This window comes from Bos taurus, chromosome 12 (assembly GCF_002263795.3).
Source record: "Bos taurus isolate L1 Dominette 01449 registration number 42190680 breed Hereford chromosome 12, ARS-UCD2.0, whole genome shotgun sequence".
NCBI lineage: Eukaryota > Metazoa > Chordata > Mammalia > Artiodactyla > Bovidae > Bos > Bos taurus.
In genome coordinates, this window is record NC_037339.1 from 68,895,493 (window position 1) to 68,917,284 (window position 21,792).

The 21,792-nt window shown below is 43.1% G+C and overlaps 1 protein-coding gene across 2 annotated transcripts in view; it reads left to right on the top strand.

The window, feature by feature from the left end:
• GPC6 (glypican 6) overlaps positions 1-21,792 on the top strand; it is a 1,231,564-nt gene that overhangs the window by 1,193,247 nt on the left and 16,525 nt on the right. For both annotated transcript variants that reach the window (NM_001081730.2, XM_059892082.1), the window contains exon 7: positions 13,900-14,036. In NM_001081730.2, coding sequence (NP_001075199.2) covers positions 13,900-14,036 — 137 coding nt within the window. The remainder of the gene's footprint in view (positions 1-13,899; positions 14,037-21,792) is intronic.

The following is a 21,792-nucleotide window of genomic DNA, read 5'->3' on the forward strand; positions in this document are numbered from 1 at the left end:
AAAATAATGCCCAAGAAGTGATAAAGACCAAAGGTAGCAACCAAGGAAGACAGAGCTGGTCTCAAAAGCTGGGAGCAGAGAGTGAAAGAGCAGGGGTTGGACAGATTTAAAGTCAGAAATGAATCCAAAGGAGATTTTACTGGGTGATTTTACTGGTGATTTTTACTGGTTTTCACCAGTAAAATTCTGTTCTTTTCAGAACAGAGTGCACTCTTGGCAATTGAAGCTAACTGTGATTGCAAAGAAACAGAGCAAAGCAAGAGGGAAAGTTGGGGCTCCCACTAGGTGCCAGTCACAGGAGGAGAAGCAAGAACACGTTATGCTTAGTGGTCAAGCCTTGTGCACGAAGAAACTGCTCCAAGAGGAGCAGTGACTTGCGCTGGGTCAGGTGTCAAATCCCGAGTCCTCTTCCTCTTAGCACTGATATCTGTCATTGGAAACGTTTAAATGGAGTCTAGATGAGTAGCTGTCAAGATGGTTCTAGAAAAGTTGGGGCATGCTGAGCCTCTATTTTCGGTGATTCAGTGATCAAAACCACTTCTTGAAGTTATTTCTCTTTTCAGTCTTGAGAAGTAAATAGCGCCACAATTTAGGTACCCACTGTGCAAAGTAACACTTTGATTTCACATGTATTTCTGCCGACCAAACATCTTCCTGCCTTTTGCTTTTCACTCTTGAAATCAGTATCATTTTGATGTCAAACTGTGCCATCCCTTGAGGATGTGTAAGACGTGCCATAAAGGAATGAGATACCATCAGGGTATTAGTCACAAGGTGTGAACATTTGAAACTCTGCTTTTGTTTTCTTAAGATCTGCTGCAAAGATCTGACCTGAACAGCAAAAGAAAAAAATTTTTCCCATCTTTATTCCACTTTGAGGACCAGTGTTTTGCCAGAAGAGAACCCCATCTGTCTTTTCAAGGTCATGCCCTTATCACGGTGTCATCCTGTAGCCGAGAAACTCCAAACCTGAAGCCTGAGGGGATGGTGCCGGATCTTTAAATTTTTCATCCAATTCTCAATCCTCTGAGAAACTCCACAAAACTAAGCAGTGTCCTTTCAAACCTTCAGTGAATCTCTCACTTCCTACCAGTGTTTTCATCCATCTTAGTTTTTCCTACAGAACGCAAGTGTGTTTGTCTCCTTGGCAAGTAATGGGAAAAGTACTATTCCACAGGATCGAGGATATGTCACGTGGTAATGGCTGGGAATATGTTGTGGAATTCCCTGGGGGTGTCTGAGAAAGCCCAGAACACAAGACTGGTTTTAGATTGTCTTGTGACTCAAGTCCTCAGCAGAAAGCTGGGTGACAGTGTTGTATGGCCAAAGTCTGCTTTGGGTTCACTGATAAACTACATCTAACAGGAACGGAATGATGCTAAAGCTGAAACTCCAGTACTTTGGCCACCTCATGTGAAGAGTTGACTCATTGGAAAAGACTCTGATTCTGGAAGGGATTGGGGGCAGGAGGAGAAGGGGACGACAGAGGATGAGATGGCTGGATGGCATTACCGACTCAACGGACGTGAGTTTGAGTGAACTCCGGGAGTTGGTGATGGACAGGGAGGCCTGGCGTGCTGCAATTCATGGGGTCGCAAAGAATCGGACACGACTGAGTGACTGAACTGAACTGAACTGGACGAAGACCAATTTAGAAGCTTCCAGAAAGAACACATGTAACAAGTGATTTTTCCAAGCATTCCAGAGCCTACTGAAACACTACCTTAAGTTGTCATTGTGTAGTCACTAACTCTTTATGACCCCATGGACTATTGCCCGTCAGGCTCCTCTGTCCATAGGATTTCCCAGGCAAAATACTGGAGTGGGTTGTCATTTTCTTCTCCAGGGGATCTTCCCGACCCAGGGATTGAACCCGCATCTCCTACAGTGGCAGGCAGATTTTTACCTCTGAGCCTCCAGGGAAGCCCACACTACACCATAGACAAGGACTATCTGAGATCTGAAAAATAACACCAAAGAGTTTCACAGAATCAGAATAAATGGAAAACTGATGTGCTAGTGAATAGGATACTAAGAGCCATATCAGAAAACTGGACTAGAGTTCAAGCTTTGCCATAAATCAAGCAAGTAGATTAAGCCTGCCATGTGTCTTTAGCCTCTGAATTGACCTAAATGGCATCAGTAATGCTCACTTTCTCAAGAATGTTAGGAAGATTGTATTCATGGATATTTGACCACATTTTAAAAATTAGCATTCCTTCTGAGACATTGCAGCTTTCAATACTCTATTCCAGGCTGTCTGGATATGTTGTCAAGTGAGAACAGTAAGTCCCCTGCATGTGAACAAGTTCTGTTCCAAGAGCGAGTTCATACGTCCATTTGTTTGTAGGTCCAATGAAGTTAGCTTAGGTCCTACCTGAGGAGGGCACAGCAACCCGCTCCAGTGTTCTTGCCTGGAGAATCCCATGGACAGAGGAGGCTGGCGGGCTACAGTCCACAGGGTCGCAAAGTTGGACATGACTGAAGCGACTTAGCGCACACCCACACCGTACCCAACTAACACAACTGGCTGTATAGTACTGTACTATAATAGGTTTATAATACTTTTCACAGGTGCATACGTGCCAAGTCACCTCAGTCGTGTACAACTCTTTGTGACCCCATGGACTGTAATCAGCCAGGCTCCTCTGTCCATGGGATTCTCCAGGCAACAATACTGGAGTGGGATGCCATGCCCTCCTCCAGGGGATCTTTCCAACCTCGGGATCAAACCCGCATCTCTTATGTCTCCTGCATTGGCAGCTGGGTTCTTTACCACTGCTGCTGCTGCTGCTAAGTCGCTTCAGTCATGTCCGATTCTGTGCGACCCCATAGACGGCAGCCCACCAGGCTCCCCTGTCCCTGGGATTCTCCAGGCAAGAATACTGGAGTGGGTTGCCATTTCCTTCTCCAATGCATGAAAGTGAAAAGTGAAAGTGAAGTCGCTCAATCGTGTCCAACTCTTCAAGACCCCATGGATTGCAGCCTTCCAGGCTCCTCCATCCATGGGATTTTCCAGGCAAGAGTTCTGTAGGGGTGCCATTGCCTTCTCTTTACCACTAGAGTTACCTAATACATTAAAAGAGCAAACAAACAAAAAGAAAAAACAGTTTTAATCTTCCAATACTGTACCTTGAAAAGTACAGTAGTACAGTACAACAGCTGGCATACAGGGGTTGGCATCGAATGAACAGGTAAGAAAAGTTACTGACTGGAGAAGGGTAGGGGGACAGGAGATGGTAGAGCTGAAGCATCTTCACCGATAGGAGATGGAGGGCAGGCGATTTCACTCACACCTGACGTTGATGGCACAGGTTCTGGTTCCTTGTTAGAACCCGATGCGTGTTCACATCTTTGAAAGTTCACAACTTTTAAGGTAGGGGACTTACTGCAGTCGTGAGCATGTGCACTCATGAGCACTTGAGGTGGAGCACGGCCTGAATTCCAATGCAGGTTGACAATGTGAGTTGAATGACTTGGTGCTCTAAGAAAAGAGCATTCTTCTCTAGAGTAAAGATGGATGAGGTCACCATCTCTGAAGCCAGATTATTAAACTCTCAGGTTGCAAAAGTGGTATCATGTATCCTGAATTTACCTTAACTTGGCCAAAGTGGTCTTGTTCAAGAGGCAAAAATGAGGTTCCCTTTGTTTCTTTAAATAGATTGTTTTCCAAGCTAACAAATGACCTTCAGCCTATAAAATATTCAAATTGTTTTCTTTACCCCCTCAACATGTATTATTTAGTGTATAGCCCTTTAAATATTAACCATCTTTTTTCTAAATATATGGTATATATTATTTACATCCAGTTATATTATGTTCCCATACAGATGACATAGACACATGGCAGTCTTTCTGAAGTCATGAGCAGATAGGGCATCCGGCCAGGTACACACAACAGGTATCCAGCGAAGTGAATTCTGGTCCTGGCATGATTGAGAGGGGATAGCAGGGGGTCGTCTGACAGTTCATGTCTCACACTTCATATGCAAAATCCAGAGGATAGAAAAAGTCCAGGAGAGATGGGTCTCAGGAAATAGACAGACAGCCATGGGCAAAGTCTCTTGGAAGGGAAATACACCCCCTTGAAGAATCCACATAGAACCAAAGGTAATAACAAAGTTCAAAAGTACTCCCCATCAACATTTAACAGGTCACTCACTTAGAAAACCAAAGGGAAAATACTGGGCATGGTATGTCTTGATAAGGATTGCAAAGACTGTTTAAGATGGGACTCCTTGCATTGTTTTAGTTAAATTCGCATGTTTTTTTCCCCACGCCCAGACTATCTCTGAGATATCTAAGTCTTTTCCATCTTACCTGTGTAAATTACACCTGGAATGATATTCAAGATGGCAGGAGACTAGATAGAATCCCACTTAGAGAACTGGAGGAATCATTTCCGATTCCCCTGTCCCTCGAGAGTAATCAGGTCAGGGGAAAGCACTTTCTTCAGAAAGCTTGACTGAATGTACCCATGTCTTCCTTTCTCTCCAAATGAAAATCCAGCAGGCAGTTGCTGGCAGTTGGTGGTTTAATCACTAAGTCTTGTCTGACTCTTTGCAACCCCATGGACTGTAGCCTTCTAGGCTCCTCTGTCCATGGGGATTTCCATGCAAAAACACTGGAATGGGTTGCCATTTCCTCTTCCAGAGAATCTTCCAGACCCAGGGATCTAACCACATCTCCCGCATCGACAGGTAGATTCTTTACCACTGAGCCAGCAGGGCAGATAATGGACCATTTTTGAAATCTTACTTCCCTTGGTAGATAACTGGCAATCCTGCTATATATTTACTCATTCAACAGAAATTTCTTGAGCACTCAGGACATGCACAGTGCTGTTTACCAAGTCTCCTGGAGTCAGGAAAGCACAGATGCTTCTCAGCAAAATGAGGAGCTAAAGACCAGAATGGTTATGAAAAACGATGACTTGTGCATGGATCAACCAGCCCATCATTTGGAGCAAATGCATTTTATGCTTTTCTTCCCTCCGGATAGAAATGACTAATTATCCAGCTTCCTAATCGTCCCTATAGCCGAGTTCAGCAGCCACCGAAAGCAAATGTCCACAAAGTTTTATTTGGTTGGGCAGGAAACTTCAAGACAAATTGATGTCAGTGCCCCCAGAGCCCTTTGCTTACCCGTGACTGTCCTACTTGTTCTGTGTCTGTTCACCTGCCTCTAGCCAGGGAAGCTAGTACGCTTCAAGAATAGTGACTGTACCAGCTATGTTTGTATCCCCAGTGGGTAGCAGAAATCCTAACTTAACAGAAAGCATATAGGAAGTGTTTAACGGATGAATGCTAGCAACAAAAGCCATTTTTCTTGTTTAACCAATGTACTGGAACTTTTTCTAAATTATAATAAATACATTTCCCTATCTCATGGAGGCTGATGGAGGGGGCGTCCCAGTGGCACCAGGGGTAAAGAATTCGCTTTCCAATGCAGAAGACACAAGAGACGCAGGTTCAATCCATGGGTTAGGAAGATCCCCTGGAGTAGGAAGTGGCAACCCACTCCAGTATTCTTGCCTGGGAAATCCCATGGAGAGAGGAGCCTGGTGGGCTACAGTGCATGGGGTCACAAAGAATCTGATACAACTGAGCACAGACACGCTGATGACTTATGTAGGATCTCTCTCCCTATCTCATTAAACAGATTTCACTGAATGTTTTTGCTTGCTAAGTCAGGGATTCAAAGTATATTGTGTCAGTCTCTGGGCTACAGACTAGCAAGCTCCAATTTTTTTTTTTTTTTTTTTTTGACTCTCACATCTCTATCAGCAAAAATTCAGAATCATAGATACCCAGGATATTTATAACTACTTACGCATAAATTATATATAACACTGCTACACTAGTATATTCTGTACCTTGTGAAACTTATGCAAAAAAATAGAAACTTTTGAAAAGTGAGAGAAAATGCAGAAGCTTTATTATTTGTACTTTGTAAAGTTGCTGATGTGAGGGCTATGTCATGCCTGCCATTTTATTATTGTTTCCTTGTGCTTGCCCTGTTTGAGAAGAAAGAAATCCAAAGTTTCTTTGCAAAAGTAATTTTAAGTCACTGGTCCATTTAATGAGTTAGTGAAAACTGCATCATCTAATCTATAGATGCATTTAACCAGCACATATGAACTGTGGTAGATTTCAATACCGTAGAAGCAAGCTAATGAGGAGAGAGGAAGATCCATTCCCAGCCTTTTCCCAATGTAGAAATCTCACTCTTTCTACAGGATAATTGAGAAACTGCCACTGCTATATGAACTCATTGAAGGCATGTCAATCTGTAGATAGATGAAATACTAGAAAGGCTTAACTCCCCTTATATTTTTATATTTAAAAATAGAAATAGAAGTCCTAATGTCTTTGTCTTGAATCACACTGAATCATCTTGCCCACCCCTAAGGATGTAGACAACACCCCATCACCAACCCCCAACAAACACAAGCTGGAGACCATGGCTGTAGGCAACACCCTTATCAAGCTGAGTCATTAAAAGGAACAATTCTAAAGTCTGTGTTGGAATTTGAATTTCCTCTCCACCATTGACTATATGGGCTTCCCTTGTGGCTGAGCTGGTAAAGAATCTTCACCTAATGCAGGAGACCTGGCTTTGATCCCTGGGTTGGAAAGATCCCCTGGAGAAGGGAAAGGCTACCTACTCCAGTATTCTAGCGTGGAGAATTCCACAGACTGTATAGTCCATGGAGTCGCAAAGAGTCAGACAAGACTGAGCGAACTTCACTTTCACTTTCACTGACTAGATGTGTGGCCAATTTTTTCACCTCTCTAAACCCCCTTTTCCTAGTTGCAAGCAGGGAGTAATATTTCAGCACAGAGTTGTGAAGATTGAATGTAAATGCTTTAGCTCTAAGAAAGCTCCCAGTTAGCCTCCAATTGTTTTGAGTCAATTACTGCCCTAGGCTGAATATAGCAAGGCTCTTAAACATCCTGTGTCCTGACAGTAAAGTCTTATTTCTTTTCCTAACTTTCTGCTGTTGTTAACTTTTTTGAATGACACTAAAATGGTTGGAAAAATAATAAAATTTACATCCGTATGTTCTTTGTGTAGATTCAATCATGGTTGACTTTTTTGCTATTTTCAAGTCGAAGACAAAATAACACCTATCTCTGAATACCTCCTTGTGAATCTTCTAAAAGCAAGGACAGTCTCCTACACAACCACAATGTCAGGATTACACTTGAGAATAGTAACAGAAATTCAATAATATCATCCACTATTTCATATTCAAAATTCCTTAATTATCTCAAAGCTCTATTATCCCTTGGTACCCATCTCCAGATCCAAGATTCTGTTAATGTCTTCACATAGCATTCGGTTGTTATGCTTTTAGAGGGTTTTTTTTTTTTTTTTCGTTTACAAAAATTTCCCTTTATTATTTTCCCTCTTCTTTTGAAAAGTCAAAGCCAGCTGTCTTATATAACATCCCACACACTGGATGTGTCTGATCATTTATTTATGGTGTTACTTAATTTATACTTCTGTCCCTAATATTTCCTGTAAACTGGAAGCTGTTAAGTCAGAAGCCCAATAAGATTCAAGTTAAATATCTGGGGCAAGATTACCTCTTAAATGAAGTTACCAGACGACAGTGCTTGGACAGTCCTTCTTTCTGTTCTTTGTTTTTTCTGATTCCTTTGATTTCAGCAGCCCCTCCACTTTGTTGCCTGCCTCTCTCTTTTGTGTAATTGTACAGTCCTGTAGGGTGGGTATGAAATTGGTACCACTGTGTTTCTATAGCTAAGTATTCAGGACCCTTCACAGGTTTAAACGGAGTGTCTGCCTTTACTGCGGCCAGTTGTTGAAACTGAGTCAGAAATCAGAATCAAGTCCAGGTAAGTTCTATCAGAAGGCTCACATTCTCCCAGTGGATCCCAATAGTGCCTGTTTGGATCAGATTCCTATGGCATAACAGAAATGGTTGTTTAACTTTCACAATCTATCAATAGCATAGATGAAAAATATTTAGTACACAGATATTTCTAATATTTAGTATAGTATTCCTAATGTAACACTGGATAAGCGGTAAATATAATTTGCAAGTATTAGAGAGAGTTCATTTGGGAAGCAGGGCAAAGAAATTAGAAATTCTCATTTGATCCCAGGTCTTTGTTTCCATCAAGTTTGTGTTGTTAATGAATTAGACCTCACTCTTATTGTTAGTGATACATTTCCACCAACAGTACTTGCTAACATGAAGCTTAGCACACAACAAAAACTCAGATCTAGAGCTACAGAAAAGTTACATTATTATTCAAAAAGAAAAATGTTGAAAGTGTTAGTCGCTCAGTCATGTGTGACACTTTGCTACCCGGGAGCTGAAGTCTGCCAGGTTCCTCTGTCCATTGAGTTCTCCAGGCAAGAATACTGGAATGGGTTGCCATTCCCATTTCCAGGAAATCTTCCCGACCCAGGGATCAAACCCAGGTTTCCCCCATTGCAGGCAGATTCTTTACTGTCTGAGCCACCAGGAAAATGAAAAAATATTTCTAAACGATGTGAGAACTGAAAGATTTTCTTAATACTAAAAAACTGAGGGCAATCATCCAGCTATTCTTTAGAATCAAAGGCATATTTCTCTCCGGTGGCTAATAGTGTCCATTTTTTTCACCTGTCTGCCTCACCACTCCAGTCTGGAATTGAATTGGATGGTGTTTTCGTGCAGAATGTTAAAACAGCTTTTGCATCTCTTACTGCTTCTTTGCTGTTATCACCTTCGATTGCACAATGAAAATGCCTGGCTTCTGAAATGCCAGAGTGAACACGACCTGATTAGAAAATGTGCTGTGTGAATGGCCAGAAGAGACCCACACTCCTCACTAAGGCAGATATTAATACAAGTCCTGGGGGGACCCTCAGGGCCTCCTGGCCCTTTTGAGATAAGAGCCCACATGGTGTGACCCTCAACTATTTTCTGTTAACTATAAGGTCTGTGACCCTGTAAAGTCTTTGCACTTGTGCTAGTTTGCTAGGACTGCATAATCACCAACTGGGTGACTTACAATAATAGAAAATTTTTCACAGTCTGGAGGCTGAAAGTCTGAATTTCTGCTGCATAAGTGATTTTCTCAACTAGCATTTATTGAACATGTACTGTATGCTGAAACCTGTGTGTCTAACTCATCCCAGTTTGCCCAGGACTTTTCAGTTTTTGCACTAAAAATTAGTGATCCCCCTAAGTGAAAGTGAAAGTGAAGTCGCTCAGTCGTGTCTGACTCTTTGTGACCCCATGGACTGTAGCCTATCAGGCTCCTCTGTCCATGGGATTTTCCAGGCAAGAGTGCTGGAATGGATTGCCATTTCCTTCTCCAGGGGATCTTCCCGACCCAGGAATCAAACCCAGGTCTCTTGCATTGCAGGCAGACACTTTACCATCTGAGCCACCAGGGAAGCCCCTGTAAGTCCTGGGCAAAATGGGATGGTTGGTCACCCGACCCCTTCTAAGCACTGAGAATAAAGACAAATTAAAACCCTGTCCCTCCCTTCAAGAAGCATATGGTCTTAGAATCATAAAAATTAGCCATTTATAAAGGATTAGAGCAATCAGTACTCAGAATCATGAATGGGGGCCCTCTTGGAACTCAGAAAGTTCCATCCAAGTCTCATGGGTGTCAGGGGAGGGGATGGCGTTGAAAATAAACCATGAAAGATATAATGCTTGAGTTTGATTAAAAGAAAAAGCAGCATAATATACACTTAGATTTGGCAAATATCAAAAAAGGAGATACCTGTGGGATGTCATGCAATTTTCTTCTTTCCCTGTGTCGAAAAATGTATATAATTGGTTCAGACTCCAACAGCTTAAAGGTGGGGTTTCTGTATGAAATAAGTAGAAAAGAGAAGGCTCATTCTTGGTGTATCTATTGTGGCATGGAATAGAGCCTACACTATTTCCATCCTGAAGCTGGTGGCCATTTTCTGAACTAGTGATGAATATGTAATACACATTTCTCCCTCTGGGGTTTGCATCTGAGAACAGTGAGGATAAGTGGCCTAAAGGAATAATCCAGGTTAGAGGTTAGGGACAACAGAATGGCACTCTGCTGAACAAATCACATGTGAAGGATTTTATTTTTTGACATGTTTTATTTTTTTAATTCAAACTTACTGAAAAATTGCAATTTTTGAAAAAGAAAGTATATCTCCTTCTAGATTCACCAAGTATTAAAAATTTCTTACATTTGCTTTCTCACTCTCTCTTGCTCTATACATCTATATGTTTTATATTTATTATTCCTGAGCCATTCTAGGGTAAGTTGTGGAAATCATACCTCTTTAGTTCTATATACTCCAATGTGTATCTCCTAAGAACTTGACATTCTCCTGTGTTATCACAATAGGAGTCCATACTCAGGAAATTTAACATTAATACAATATTATTATCTAATATAGAGTCAGTGTGCAAATTTTTCCAACTAAACATATCCTTTTCCGGCAATTATTTTTCCAATCTATTATCCAATCCAGAGCCATCCACTATATTTGGACACCATGTCCCTTAGTCTCCTTAACCTAGACAAACTTTTCAGCTTTTCTGTATCTTTTATGACTGACCTTTTTAAGGAATACAGACCAGCTGTTTTGTAAAACATCCTTTAGTTGGGGTTTGTCCAGTGTGTCCTCATGATTGGATTGAGGTTGTGAATTTTTGCTGCATAAGTGATGTTTTGGTACTGTCCCATCACACCTGGAGGTACCCAGCACCAAGTTGATCCATGACTGATCACTTGGTTAAGTTGGGGGCTGCCAGGTTCCTGCCCTGTAGAGTGGTGACCAGTTGTCCTCTTGTAATAATAAGTAATCTGTGGGAAATGCTTTGTTGTTGTTCAGTCATTCAGTTGTGTCTGATTCTTTTGTGACCCTGCCATGAGCTGTAGCCTGCCAGGCTCCTCTGTCCCTGGGTTTTCCCAGGCAAGAATACTGGAGTGGGTTGCCATTTCCTTCCCCAGGGGATCTTCCCGACCCATGGATTGAACCCATGTCTTGAACCCATGTCTCCTGCATTGGCAGGCAGATTCTTTACCACTGAGCCATTAGGGAAGGTCCAGGGGATGCTCTGGGATTGTGTAAATATCCTGTTCCCCATCAAGCTTGTACCCAGTATTCTTTGCACTTGTGCTAGTTGGCTAGGACTGCATAATCACCAACTGGGTGGCTTACAATAAAAGAAACTTAATTTTTCACAGTCTGGAGGCTGGAAGTCTGAGACCCCAGTGTCAGCAGGGCTGTTCCTTTCCAAGAGGGAGAGTCTGTCCCAGGCCTGTCCCCCGTCTTCTGTGGCTCACTGGCCATCGCTGGTGTTCCTTGTCTTATAGAAGCATTATCCCAATCTCTGCCTTCCTCTCCACAGGGCTTCCTCCCTGTGGGTATCTCTGTATCTAAATCTCCCTTTTTGATAAGAACGAAGTCATTTTGGATTAGGGCCCACCCTAATGACCCCATTTTAACTTGATCATCTACAAAGATTTTATTTCCAAATAAGGTCAAGTTCACATTCACGGGCACTGGTGAGCAGAATCCATCTTTTAGGGTGGACACAATTCAACCCACAACAGAAGCTATTGATGATACTCACTGAGATCAGTTATTACTATGAGATGGCTGCAGAATGGTGACTTTTCTGTCATACTTTCAACATTTCTTAGTTGAGGTTTCAGGGATTTGAAGTTTTTTGAATAGTTGTTAAACACAGAGTGTCCATCCACCTATGGCTGGACGGAAATGGCTACACATACTTAAAACAAAAAAATTTTAAAAACCAGTAACAATATGCATACACATCTGTGCTAAGAATGGTGAGCAGAAAAGAACTAGCATCACTGCAGTCCCTTTAGCCAGTCAGAGGGGCTTCCCTGGTGGTTCAGACAGTAAAAGAACCTGTCTGCAATTAGAAGACCCAGGTTTCATCCCTGGGTTTCGAAGATCTTCTGGAAGAGGGCATGGCTACCCACTCCAGTATTCTTGCCTGGAGAATTCCATGGACAGAGCAGCCTGGAGGGCTATAGTCCACGGGGTCTGTAGCAAAAAGTCAGACACAACTAAGTGGCTAATGCTTTTTAGGCAGTCAGACTGGCTGGAAGGAGGGCCAAGGGGGCAGTCTGTGGACCAAAGTCAGCACCAGTGGAGGAAATCAGAGAGTGTAGTTTTTAAGCTACCCTGAGATTTACTGAGTATAAGCCACTGTTTGGAATTTCATCACTTGCAGATTTTTTTTATGCTCTGAAACAAAAATAACATCACACCATTCAAGGATATGTATCAAGGTCTTAGGTTCAACATTCTGGTCATCTTCAGTACCTGACTGGTGAACAGACATTTCCCAGGGCTGAAATCTCTGTCATCATCAGAATCACAAATAAGCAAGGACCAAAAACTGTACAGTTCTGAAACTACTGAGAAATATAACTCGGGACAACATGAAATGCTCTTTTATTTTTTTGTGTTTCCTCTTAAACCTGACAACAGATCGTTGAAGTGTTTTCTCAGATCTGTACTGCATCCACAGTAAACACAGAATACTTTGTTTCCGAAGGCCACTGATCACAAGTGTGAGTGGTCCTCCCTTCTAGGATGCTGTATAGGTCTGCCAGGCTATCACAATGAGGTGTGGGTGGCTTAAACCACAGAAATGTGTGGTCTCATAGTTCTGGAGGCTAGAAGTCGAAAATCGAAGTGTCAACAGGACTGGTTGCTTCTGAGGGCTGTGAGGAAAGGATTTTGTCCAGGTTTCTCTCCTTGGCCTGTAGATGAATGTTTTCTTCCTGAGTCTCTTCACACTGTCTTCCTTCTGTGCACACCCCTATGGTCAAAGCCCTGCTTTGTATAAGGACACCGGTGCTATTATATTAGTGCCAACTAATGACCTCATTTTAACTTTCCTTACCTCTGTAAAGATTCCAGATCCAAATAAGATCATATTCTTGAGGTTCTGAGGGTTAGGACTTGAGCATATGAATATTACAGGACATAATTCGACCTATAACAGCGGCGTTTCCACCAACCATAGATTTTCCCCATGTTCTTATAGACAGAGTAGAACATCGTGGTGTGACTGCATGAACCTTGATTCTTCCTGTGGAGCCAAAATGTTGCTGAATCCCTGTCCTATCCTTTCGGCAGACAAAAAGTCAGAGCTGAGCCTGAAAGCCCTAGAGTTGCTGGTACCAAGCTCCTCCCAGCCATCCAGCCACAGGACTGTGGATTTTACGCTTACTCGTATTTGGAATGACTCTTGTCTCTGCTGCTAGAGATTTTAAAGTGGGTTTAGGGTGCTCCTCATCGTCCAAGAGTGTACTCTGTGGGCCTGTCCACTGGTCAAGAACAAGGGTCACCAGCAACTGAATTAGTGACTATATTCATTTCTTGCAGAAACGAGTAGACCTTTGGGGAACACAATGTATCTCTTTTTTCATCCCTTAGGTATTTATCTGACCTCCAGGCAAATGAATCCTGAAGATCAGATTGAGGATGTTTGCAATAGGGAAATACCTATTTCTCCCAGCCGGAGTGGGACCCAAAGCCAGTTGAGATGCCTCATAAGTTTTTTTTTTTTTTTTTTTTTCTTATATATGGCAAAACCAATACAATAGCCTCATAAGTTTTTGATTCAAAGGATGGGAGGGCAGAAAAAAATGGAAAACCAAGAGTCAATTATCTGAGAACCCTCTGCCAGAAGCTAGAGGGAAGTGGAGGAAGGAGGAAGTGAGGCTTCCCTGGGCAATAAGTCCTACACAATGGGTTCTCTCTTAAAGGTGATGGGGAATCTGTGCTCCTCCCATCATGGACTCTAACCTTCCCCTGCGCGTGTCCTGGTGTAGAAACGGACGATGCCCGGCGAGAATGTTCACTCTCTTTCCTTGCTTTCTTGATCAGGTCACAGACATAAAAGAGAAACTGAAGCTCTCTAAAAAGGTCTGGTCGACATTGCCCTATACCATCTGCAAGGATGAGAGCGTGACTGCGGGCACGTCCAACGAAGAGGAATGTTGGAACGGACACAGCAAAGCCAGGTGAGGGTGGCTTGCTGTTCTTGTGGAAGGGATACTGCACATCCAGTCCTGGAAGGCTCTCCTGGCACAACGCTGCAGACCTGTTTATGAAAAAACCAGCGGAGGGTGGAGCGACAAGTCGTCACTTAGCGACAGCTGTTCAGAGTGACAGGTTTGATGGGCACCTGGGAGCGCTAACTCTCAAGGTGCCATTAAGCCTGGAATCCTTGTTCTGCACGCCGCCCCCGTGGACGAGGATGGAGGGATGGTGACAGATGCCAGGTTACGGATATCTTGAGATCACAAAGAGCTTTTTATGTTCTCTTAATGACTTTAAGGTAGCGGAGCTATTTTTACCCATAGTTAAATTTGCACAGCTTACTGGGGTTTTTTTCCATTACAAGTTAAACAGGAAGTGAACATTCAACTGTAATTTTTTTCACCCTGGGAGAAAAAGAAAATACTGAAGTCTGATTCGAAGGGTAAGGGAAAAAGAAAATAACAGACAACCAGGAAAGCATTCTCCTAAGTCTGGTGCCTTAGAAAGTCCCATTGGAATCTCCCGCTGAGAGATGGCTCTGTTTTCCTCCTCTGCTCTGCTGCCCAAGGCTACTGCCCCTTGGTATGGAATTTCTGACTTTCTTGATTCAGCCCAGAAATGGGGTTGGCCTGAGTTGTCATAGGGTGGAGAAGTTGGACGGGAGAACTGGCTGGGAGTTGGCAGGCAGGGCAGACACCGGGAGAGGAGTCCACCCAAAGCCTCCTCAGCAGGGGCGCAGGTGAGCAAAGCAGCTGGTAAATTGGATTCAAGGAATCTTTGGGGATCAACAGGCAGGTGGAAGAGCTAAAAGAAGGGGTCTGTTCTGGGGCCTTATTGGGCATTTTTGAGCATATGAAACAGCTGTGATGAAAACAGAACAAGAAGATTCATGGATATTAAGTTCAGACAGAGCTGCAGGAGGCACGGGTGCAAGTGAGGTGCTCATTGGGTGTAATTTCTTACACTGCTGAGTTGCATTTTTAGCTTCTATTGGTAATGGCATTATTAGCCACCCTGGAGAGAGATTAGCAAGAGGAAAACAAGACAGCTGTTGAAAGAACTGCAGTCATTTCAAGTTACCCCCCAAATATCCATGTGACAGTCTTAAATTATGAGGGTACCAAAGGCTTTTCACAGTATCAGCAGTGCTGCCCCTCAAAAATGCTTAGTAACTTAGCAGTTTCCGGTCTTCTGTGAAGGGGACCTTGGGCCAGCAAATTCGGCTGTGAATTAACAGCTTCTAATGTGTCTTTTCCTAATGACTGTACAGAAAGACACTGTAAAGGATGACCAGATGGTCTAATGAATAAAGTTGATTTTTCAGGCTGCTCCATTGCCCATCTGTGTTTACCTTTTAGCCTCGGCTAAAATGGCGGCTGTGTTTTGAACTGCATTCCCATGGAGAGTTACACAGGTTACTGTATATTAGCACATGTGCAAATTTTTTTATTATTATTTTTTTTATTTTGGCTGCGCTGGGTCTTCATTGCAGTACGTGGGCTTTTCTAGTTGTGGCTCGGGGGCTCTAGAGCACGCAGGCTCAGTGGTCGCAGCAAGGGGGCTTAGCTGCCCCTCAGCATGTGGGATCTTAGTTTCCTGACTGGGGATCAAACCAGCATCCCCTGCATTGGAAAGTGAATTCTTAACCACTGGACCACCAGGGAAGTCCCTGTAAATTCTTACAGAAGAAGTATAGAGAAAGGTTTGCTGCAAGGACTGGGGAGGGGACTACATTCCATGAAGAAAATGAATGGGGAAGATAAAGACCATGAGTCAGAGCGAGAAGAGCCTGGGATGGTTCAGCCAAGTTCCTCATTATGCAGTCAGGAATCTAGACAGGGTAAACCATTAGTCTAAGTGTAGCCGTTGAACTAAGGTGAAAGCTGACATGTCCCAAACCCCAGAGAGTATTCTTTTCACTGCAGTTTGTTGTTGCTGTTTAGTCGCTAAGTCCTGTCCAACTCTTTGCAACCCCCTCGACCGTAGACTGCCAAGCTTCTCTGTCCATGGAATTTCCCAGGCAAGAATACTGGAGCAGGCTGCCATTTTCTTCTCCAGGGTATCTTCCCGACCTAGGGATCAAACTCACATTTAATCTCACAATTTGCATTGCAGGCAAATTCTTTACCACTGAGCCACCTGAGAAGCCATTTCATTTCAATACCCTGACTCTAAACAACTGACAGATATATACTGCCATCCCTGAACTAGGAGAACAAATGAAGTAGATTCTTTGCTCTTTTGTTCGTTCAGTCCATTAGCAATCTTGTTAAGCACACCCTCAGCTCAGGCGCTGTGCAAGGCTCTGTCAATTAAGTACTGTGTGATGGCAGTGGGGTGTCACATGAAAAAGCACAGCTACTGGAGGCAGGACAGTGGAATTTGGAACTTTAAGTACCGTCCTGTTGGCCTGTGGGTTGGGAAAGGACCACATAGCCAGGAGACACACCTGCTCAGTACTCAGGGACCAGACTTGAATTTTATCCTGAGTCCATGAGAAGCCATTAGAGGATTTTATGCAGGTGAGAGAAATCATCAAATTTAATACAATAAAATCATTTGCAGGAATATTCCAGGCTTCAACCCAATGTATTAATAAAAAGATAACACTGGCAAATATTTGTGACTCAAATTATACTTCCATTGAAAAGTTATAATTTCACAGGGTTTTCTTAGTTCTCTTCTTTTTACTTCTTCCATTATAATGAACTCTTAATATTATAACTTTATATTTAATAACATTGTAAGTAGATAACCAATACAGACTTGTTGGGTTAAATTTAATTAAAGCTTTCTTCTCATCCAAATATTAATTGATCTAGGAACACAGGAGAGAAGTTGTCACTAAAAAAAAAATTCCACTAAACTATTTTGTAAGTTGAAAAATCTATTTGTAATGCAGACAAGGTATTTTTTCCCTATTTTTGAAGTATGGACTTTCAAATGAAAGGCCTTCTGAAATGTTTAGAAATGCTTGTTAAAAAAAAAAAAGAAAGGTTATTCTTGTCACCCTGTGAAACAAAAGAAACAGAACTTTGATTTCAAAAAAAAATCTATCAAGTGTGGAACAGCAATGTTAACTAGCATTGATAGAAATTTTCTGGAGTTTTAAAACTCAGGCCTGTGAGATGAGGCTGCCAGTAACCTAGATATTTCTTCCTCTTTGTACAATATTTCATCCTTCCAATTCCTTTAACCACAGTCTCTGCAGCCCTTTTATCCTAAGTACTTGCTCAGACTTGTCTGCCATCACCCATTTTTCTCCTGATTGCTTTCTGAATGCTGCTCTAAGCTCTCTACTGTACTTCCTTGATTCAGAAGCATGTCTATTTCATATGTTAACATTTCCAAAATCAAAATGACTCCTACAATAGATATGTCACTCTGTGTCCCCAAGTATGCATTGTTTTCCCCCAGTATGTATTGTTTTATAATAGCTATTACAAAATGAATATCGCCTGTTGAAATTAGTGATGACTTTGACACAAAACAGGATACACACAGATGTGGCTGCTATGGCAACTGCAGGGTAAGAGCGGCTGCGTTGAGGTGATGGTCAAGGATGTATGAGCAGTGTCTCCCCTAGAACATGGGCCCATCTTCATTCCTGCTCTCACCTTCATCCATCTCTGGCAGATCTCAGTGTGCTTCAGTAGCCCAGCAGGTCTGGAAACAGAAGGTCAGGTAGCAGGAAGAGAGTGTGCCCTCTGATGGGAGGAAATTGTGGGCACGCCCGTGACCCTGTCAGCATGGAAACCTCCATTCTGACAACAGGACCAGGTGGTCAGGAAAGGTCCTCATCTGCTTCTCCTTCCCTTGCCACCCTGTTGGGACAATTCTAAAGACCAATGCAATAAAGTCTGTGAGAATAGCTGGTAACCTCTAAAGCAGCACCTCTCAAATGGACAGGCTAAAATCTGGGGGGTTTTGTTAAAAAAAATGCAGATTCTGATTCAGTAAGTCTGCGATGGAACTGAATTCTACATTTTTAATATGTTTCCTAGGGAAGCAAGGGTTTCTGGTCCAGGGATCGCATTTTTGAGTAGCAGGGCTCAAAGGCAGAGTTGCCAGCTTTGGCACCTAAGAAAAGCGGACACCAAGTGCAACACACTCACACTAAGGATTCGTTGTCGATCTGATATTCAGATTCACACAGTCCTGTGTTTCATCTCGGCAGGCCTCCTTTAAGTTCCTATTAATATGTAAGATATTCCCTTTTTTCAGTTCACGCACAAGCCTTGGGGAACATGTTACGATTTGCTGTTTTCTCTTCACCTTCAAGGATACCCTTGATGTTTCCTTTAATGGGCTTTTCCTTCTATTACAAATGGCAACAGCAACTAGATTAGGCAGGTCGTGTGGTTCATACGGAACATCACGCACTAAAGATAGCTGAGCCCGAGCCAGGTTAAAGTCATCTCGACAACAAATTGCTTAAGCTTCACAAGTGCATCAAGAGGGAATTTTGACTTGGAAATACAGCACAGCTTTCTCAAGACAGGATACTGTCTCCACAAACCTCTGGTCTCTCATGAGATGCCCTTGGGGGCCAAGAATGGATGCTTTGAATCCCTGGATTCGATGGATGCTTTTGAAACCGCATTCAATTAGTGTCCTAGCTCATGCTGCTGTAACAATGCTGCCATAGACTGGAGACCTTAAGCAAAATTTTATTTTCTCATAGTCTGGAGGCTAGAAGTCAACAAGGCTGGGTTCTAATAAGAGCCCACTTCCAAGCAGTTGTTCTGAGCTGTGCCCTCAAGTGGCAGAGGCAGAGAGGGCTCTGGTCTCTTCCTCTTCTTGTAAGGGTGCTAATTCCATCATAGGGGCTTCACCTTCATGATCTAATTACCTCCCCATGACCCCACCTCACAACACCATCACACTGAGTTTTAGGGCTTCAATCTATAGATCTTAGCAGGACACAAACATTGTCTACAGGGCTTCCCAAGTGGTACTAGCAATAAAGAACCCACCTGCCAATACAGCAGACATAAGAGATGCAGGTTCAATCCCTGGGTCAGGTAGGTCCCCTGGAGGACAGCATGGCAACCCACTCCAGTTTTCTTGCCTTGAGAATCCCATGGACAGGGGAACCTGGTAAGCTATAGTCCTCAGGGTCACAAAGAGTCAGACATGATTGAAGCAACTTGGCACACACGTGCATGTAGGTCAATCCCAGGTTTCCCAATTCATCCTACCCATCCCCCCAACCTCCTCCCCACGTCCACACATCTCATTCTCTACATCTGTGTCTCCATTCCTGCCCTGGAAATAGTTTCATCTGTACCATTTTTTTTTTCTAGATTCCCCACATATGCATTATTATACAATACTTGTTTTTCTCTTTCTGACTTAACTTCACTCTAGGCTCATTTATGTCTCTACAAATGACCCAACTGACATAACCATGTTGAATCACATCACCTGTGTCTTTCATGAGGACTTTGTTCTCTTCACAGGGATCCTTTTTCTAAGCTCACAGATGTTAAAAAGAAAAAGGGAATGTAGAAGATAATGGGATGGTGCAGGAGGAATGTGATGAAATCCAGTCTGAGGCAGGTCCCCAAAGCCTATGGATCCCAGGACAGAACATAGACAATCTCAGAGTCTTCAGGGTTTCTTGAGTTAGTTATAGCCATACTCTTTCTTTTCTCCCTTTAAAGTTGGCAAGACAGCTTCCTGGTTCCGTCCTTGTCAGCTAGTATTTAGCCAGAACTGTGTCTTTTCCAGAGAAGGCAATGGCACCCCACTCCAGTACTCTTGCCTGGAAAATCCCATGGGCGGAGGAGCCTGGTAGGCTGCAGTCCATGGGGTCTCGAAGAGTCGGACATGACTGAGCGACTTCAGTTTCACTTTTCACTTTCATGCATTGGAGAAGGAAATGGCAACCCACTCCAGTGTTCTTGCCTGGAGAATCCCAGGGATGGGGGAGCCTGGTGGCTGCCGTCTATGGGGTCGCACAGAGTCGGACATGAGGAGGCCATCAAGAGGCCGGCTGGGAGACAAGGATTAATTGGATCCGTTGGTAACGCAGCTTTTGCCAGGAGTCTTTGCTGTCTTTTAAGGCATCTGATCCTCACAGAAATAACTGTGTCCCCCAAGGAAATCCTCCCTGAGGCCAGGAGGTAAATACAGTAAATTGTAGGAAATAGGAAAAGTAGAAAAATCTAGAAAATAGGTCAGTCACTCTCAGCAGCCACCAAGTGGATTGACTAAGCGAAAAAACTAGGAAGTCATGAGTGGGTACATGCGAGCAGCTGGCAGAGTGGTGAAATGGTGCGTAGTGATGAGAAATGTGTCAGAGACAGCAACTTGGCAGATCTGGAGTTTTGTCTTAGTCTGATTGCAGGGTATGTCCAAAGCAGTCCAGCTGTGTTTGAAAGAACTGTAAAATATTTGATGTATACGCAGCCGGGCAAGCACCTGGGGAAAGTGGGAAGCCTGTCTGGGATGAGAACAGGCGACTCTCCAACCTGGCATAGCTAAAAGCCCGGTTCCCTTCTCTGGGATGTTCAGGAAGGAAGACCCCACGAAGGCTGACTGCCTTGGGGGGAGCAGGATACTGTGTGCCCCTCCTGGAAATGATAAGAAACATGGCTACAGACAGGAGGAAAGAAGCATGTTGTGTCGGCAGCTCGGAGCCCTGGGGCCTGGCTCGTGGGTCTTTCCTCCCTCCCACCCTGGAGTCTGCTGACTCCGGTTCTACCAAGAAAGGATGGTGTCGGCAGCTCCTGCCAATGAGTTGAGAAGCCAAGTCAAAGAGTTTAGCTTCTGTTCACTGGCACAACCAATGAGCGGTGTGTCCTCCAAAGGTTCCAGGCCATTTCATGCCCCACATCCTCCAGCTGGAGGAAAGCCACAGCAAATCACTATTCTGTCCATGAATCCAGGCTTTAAAGCTTGGAATTCTGCTGCTGTCAGCCCTCCTAAGAAACAGGTTCAGCATTTGAGGGAGCTATGTTAACAACTTAATTTTCATAAGGATGCATTGCAATTGTATAGTGTATTATATTTGTCAAGCAATTTCATATCACTTTACTTAATATGGCAGCTTATGAAACAAACAAGGTAAATATTATATATACAGATATATACATACAGTTATATCCCTTATATAATGGCTTTTATATTATATGGATAGTACTGTGTGTGTGTGTGTGTGTGTATATATACACTACTTACTATGTATATACATATATAGTGTGTGTATATATATATATACTATATATGGGCTTCCCTGGTGATTCAATAGGTAAAGAATCTGCCTGCAATGCAGGAGGCCCAGTTTCAATCCCTGGGTCAGAAAGACACCTTGGAGAAGGAAATGGCAACCCACTCCAGGATTCTTACCTAGAGAATTCCATGGACAGAGAAGCCTGGTGGGCTACAGTCCATGGAGTTGCAAAGAGTCGAACATGACTGAGCAACTAACACTTCTACTTTCACTTTTCACATTATATACATATACACATATATATATAGTGCATATATATAGTAGCCAAGTTAGTTACCCATAATCACACAGCTGGATTCCAGAGAGATCTCAGGTGTCCTGGGTCAGCCTCTGTGCATTTGACCATGTCTCAGTGTCCCATCTCTTTGAAGTACCTAAGGCCACAGACAACTCCAGCTCAAAAGTCTTCAAGAATTTATAAGTCCACTTAAAACCTAAAGTCATAGTATGTTTTGAATAATACCACTTTGCAGCAGCCCGGAAAAATGGAGAAAGGAAAA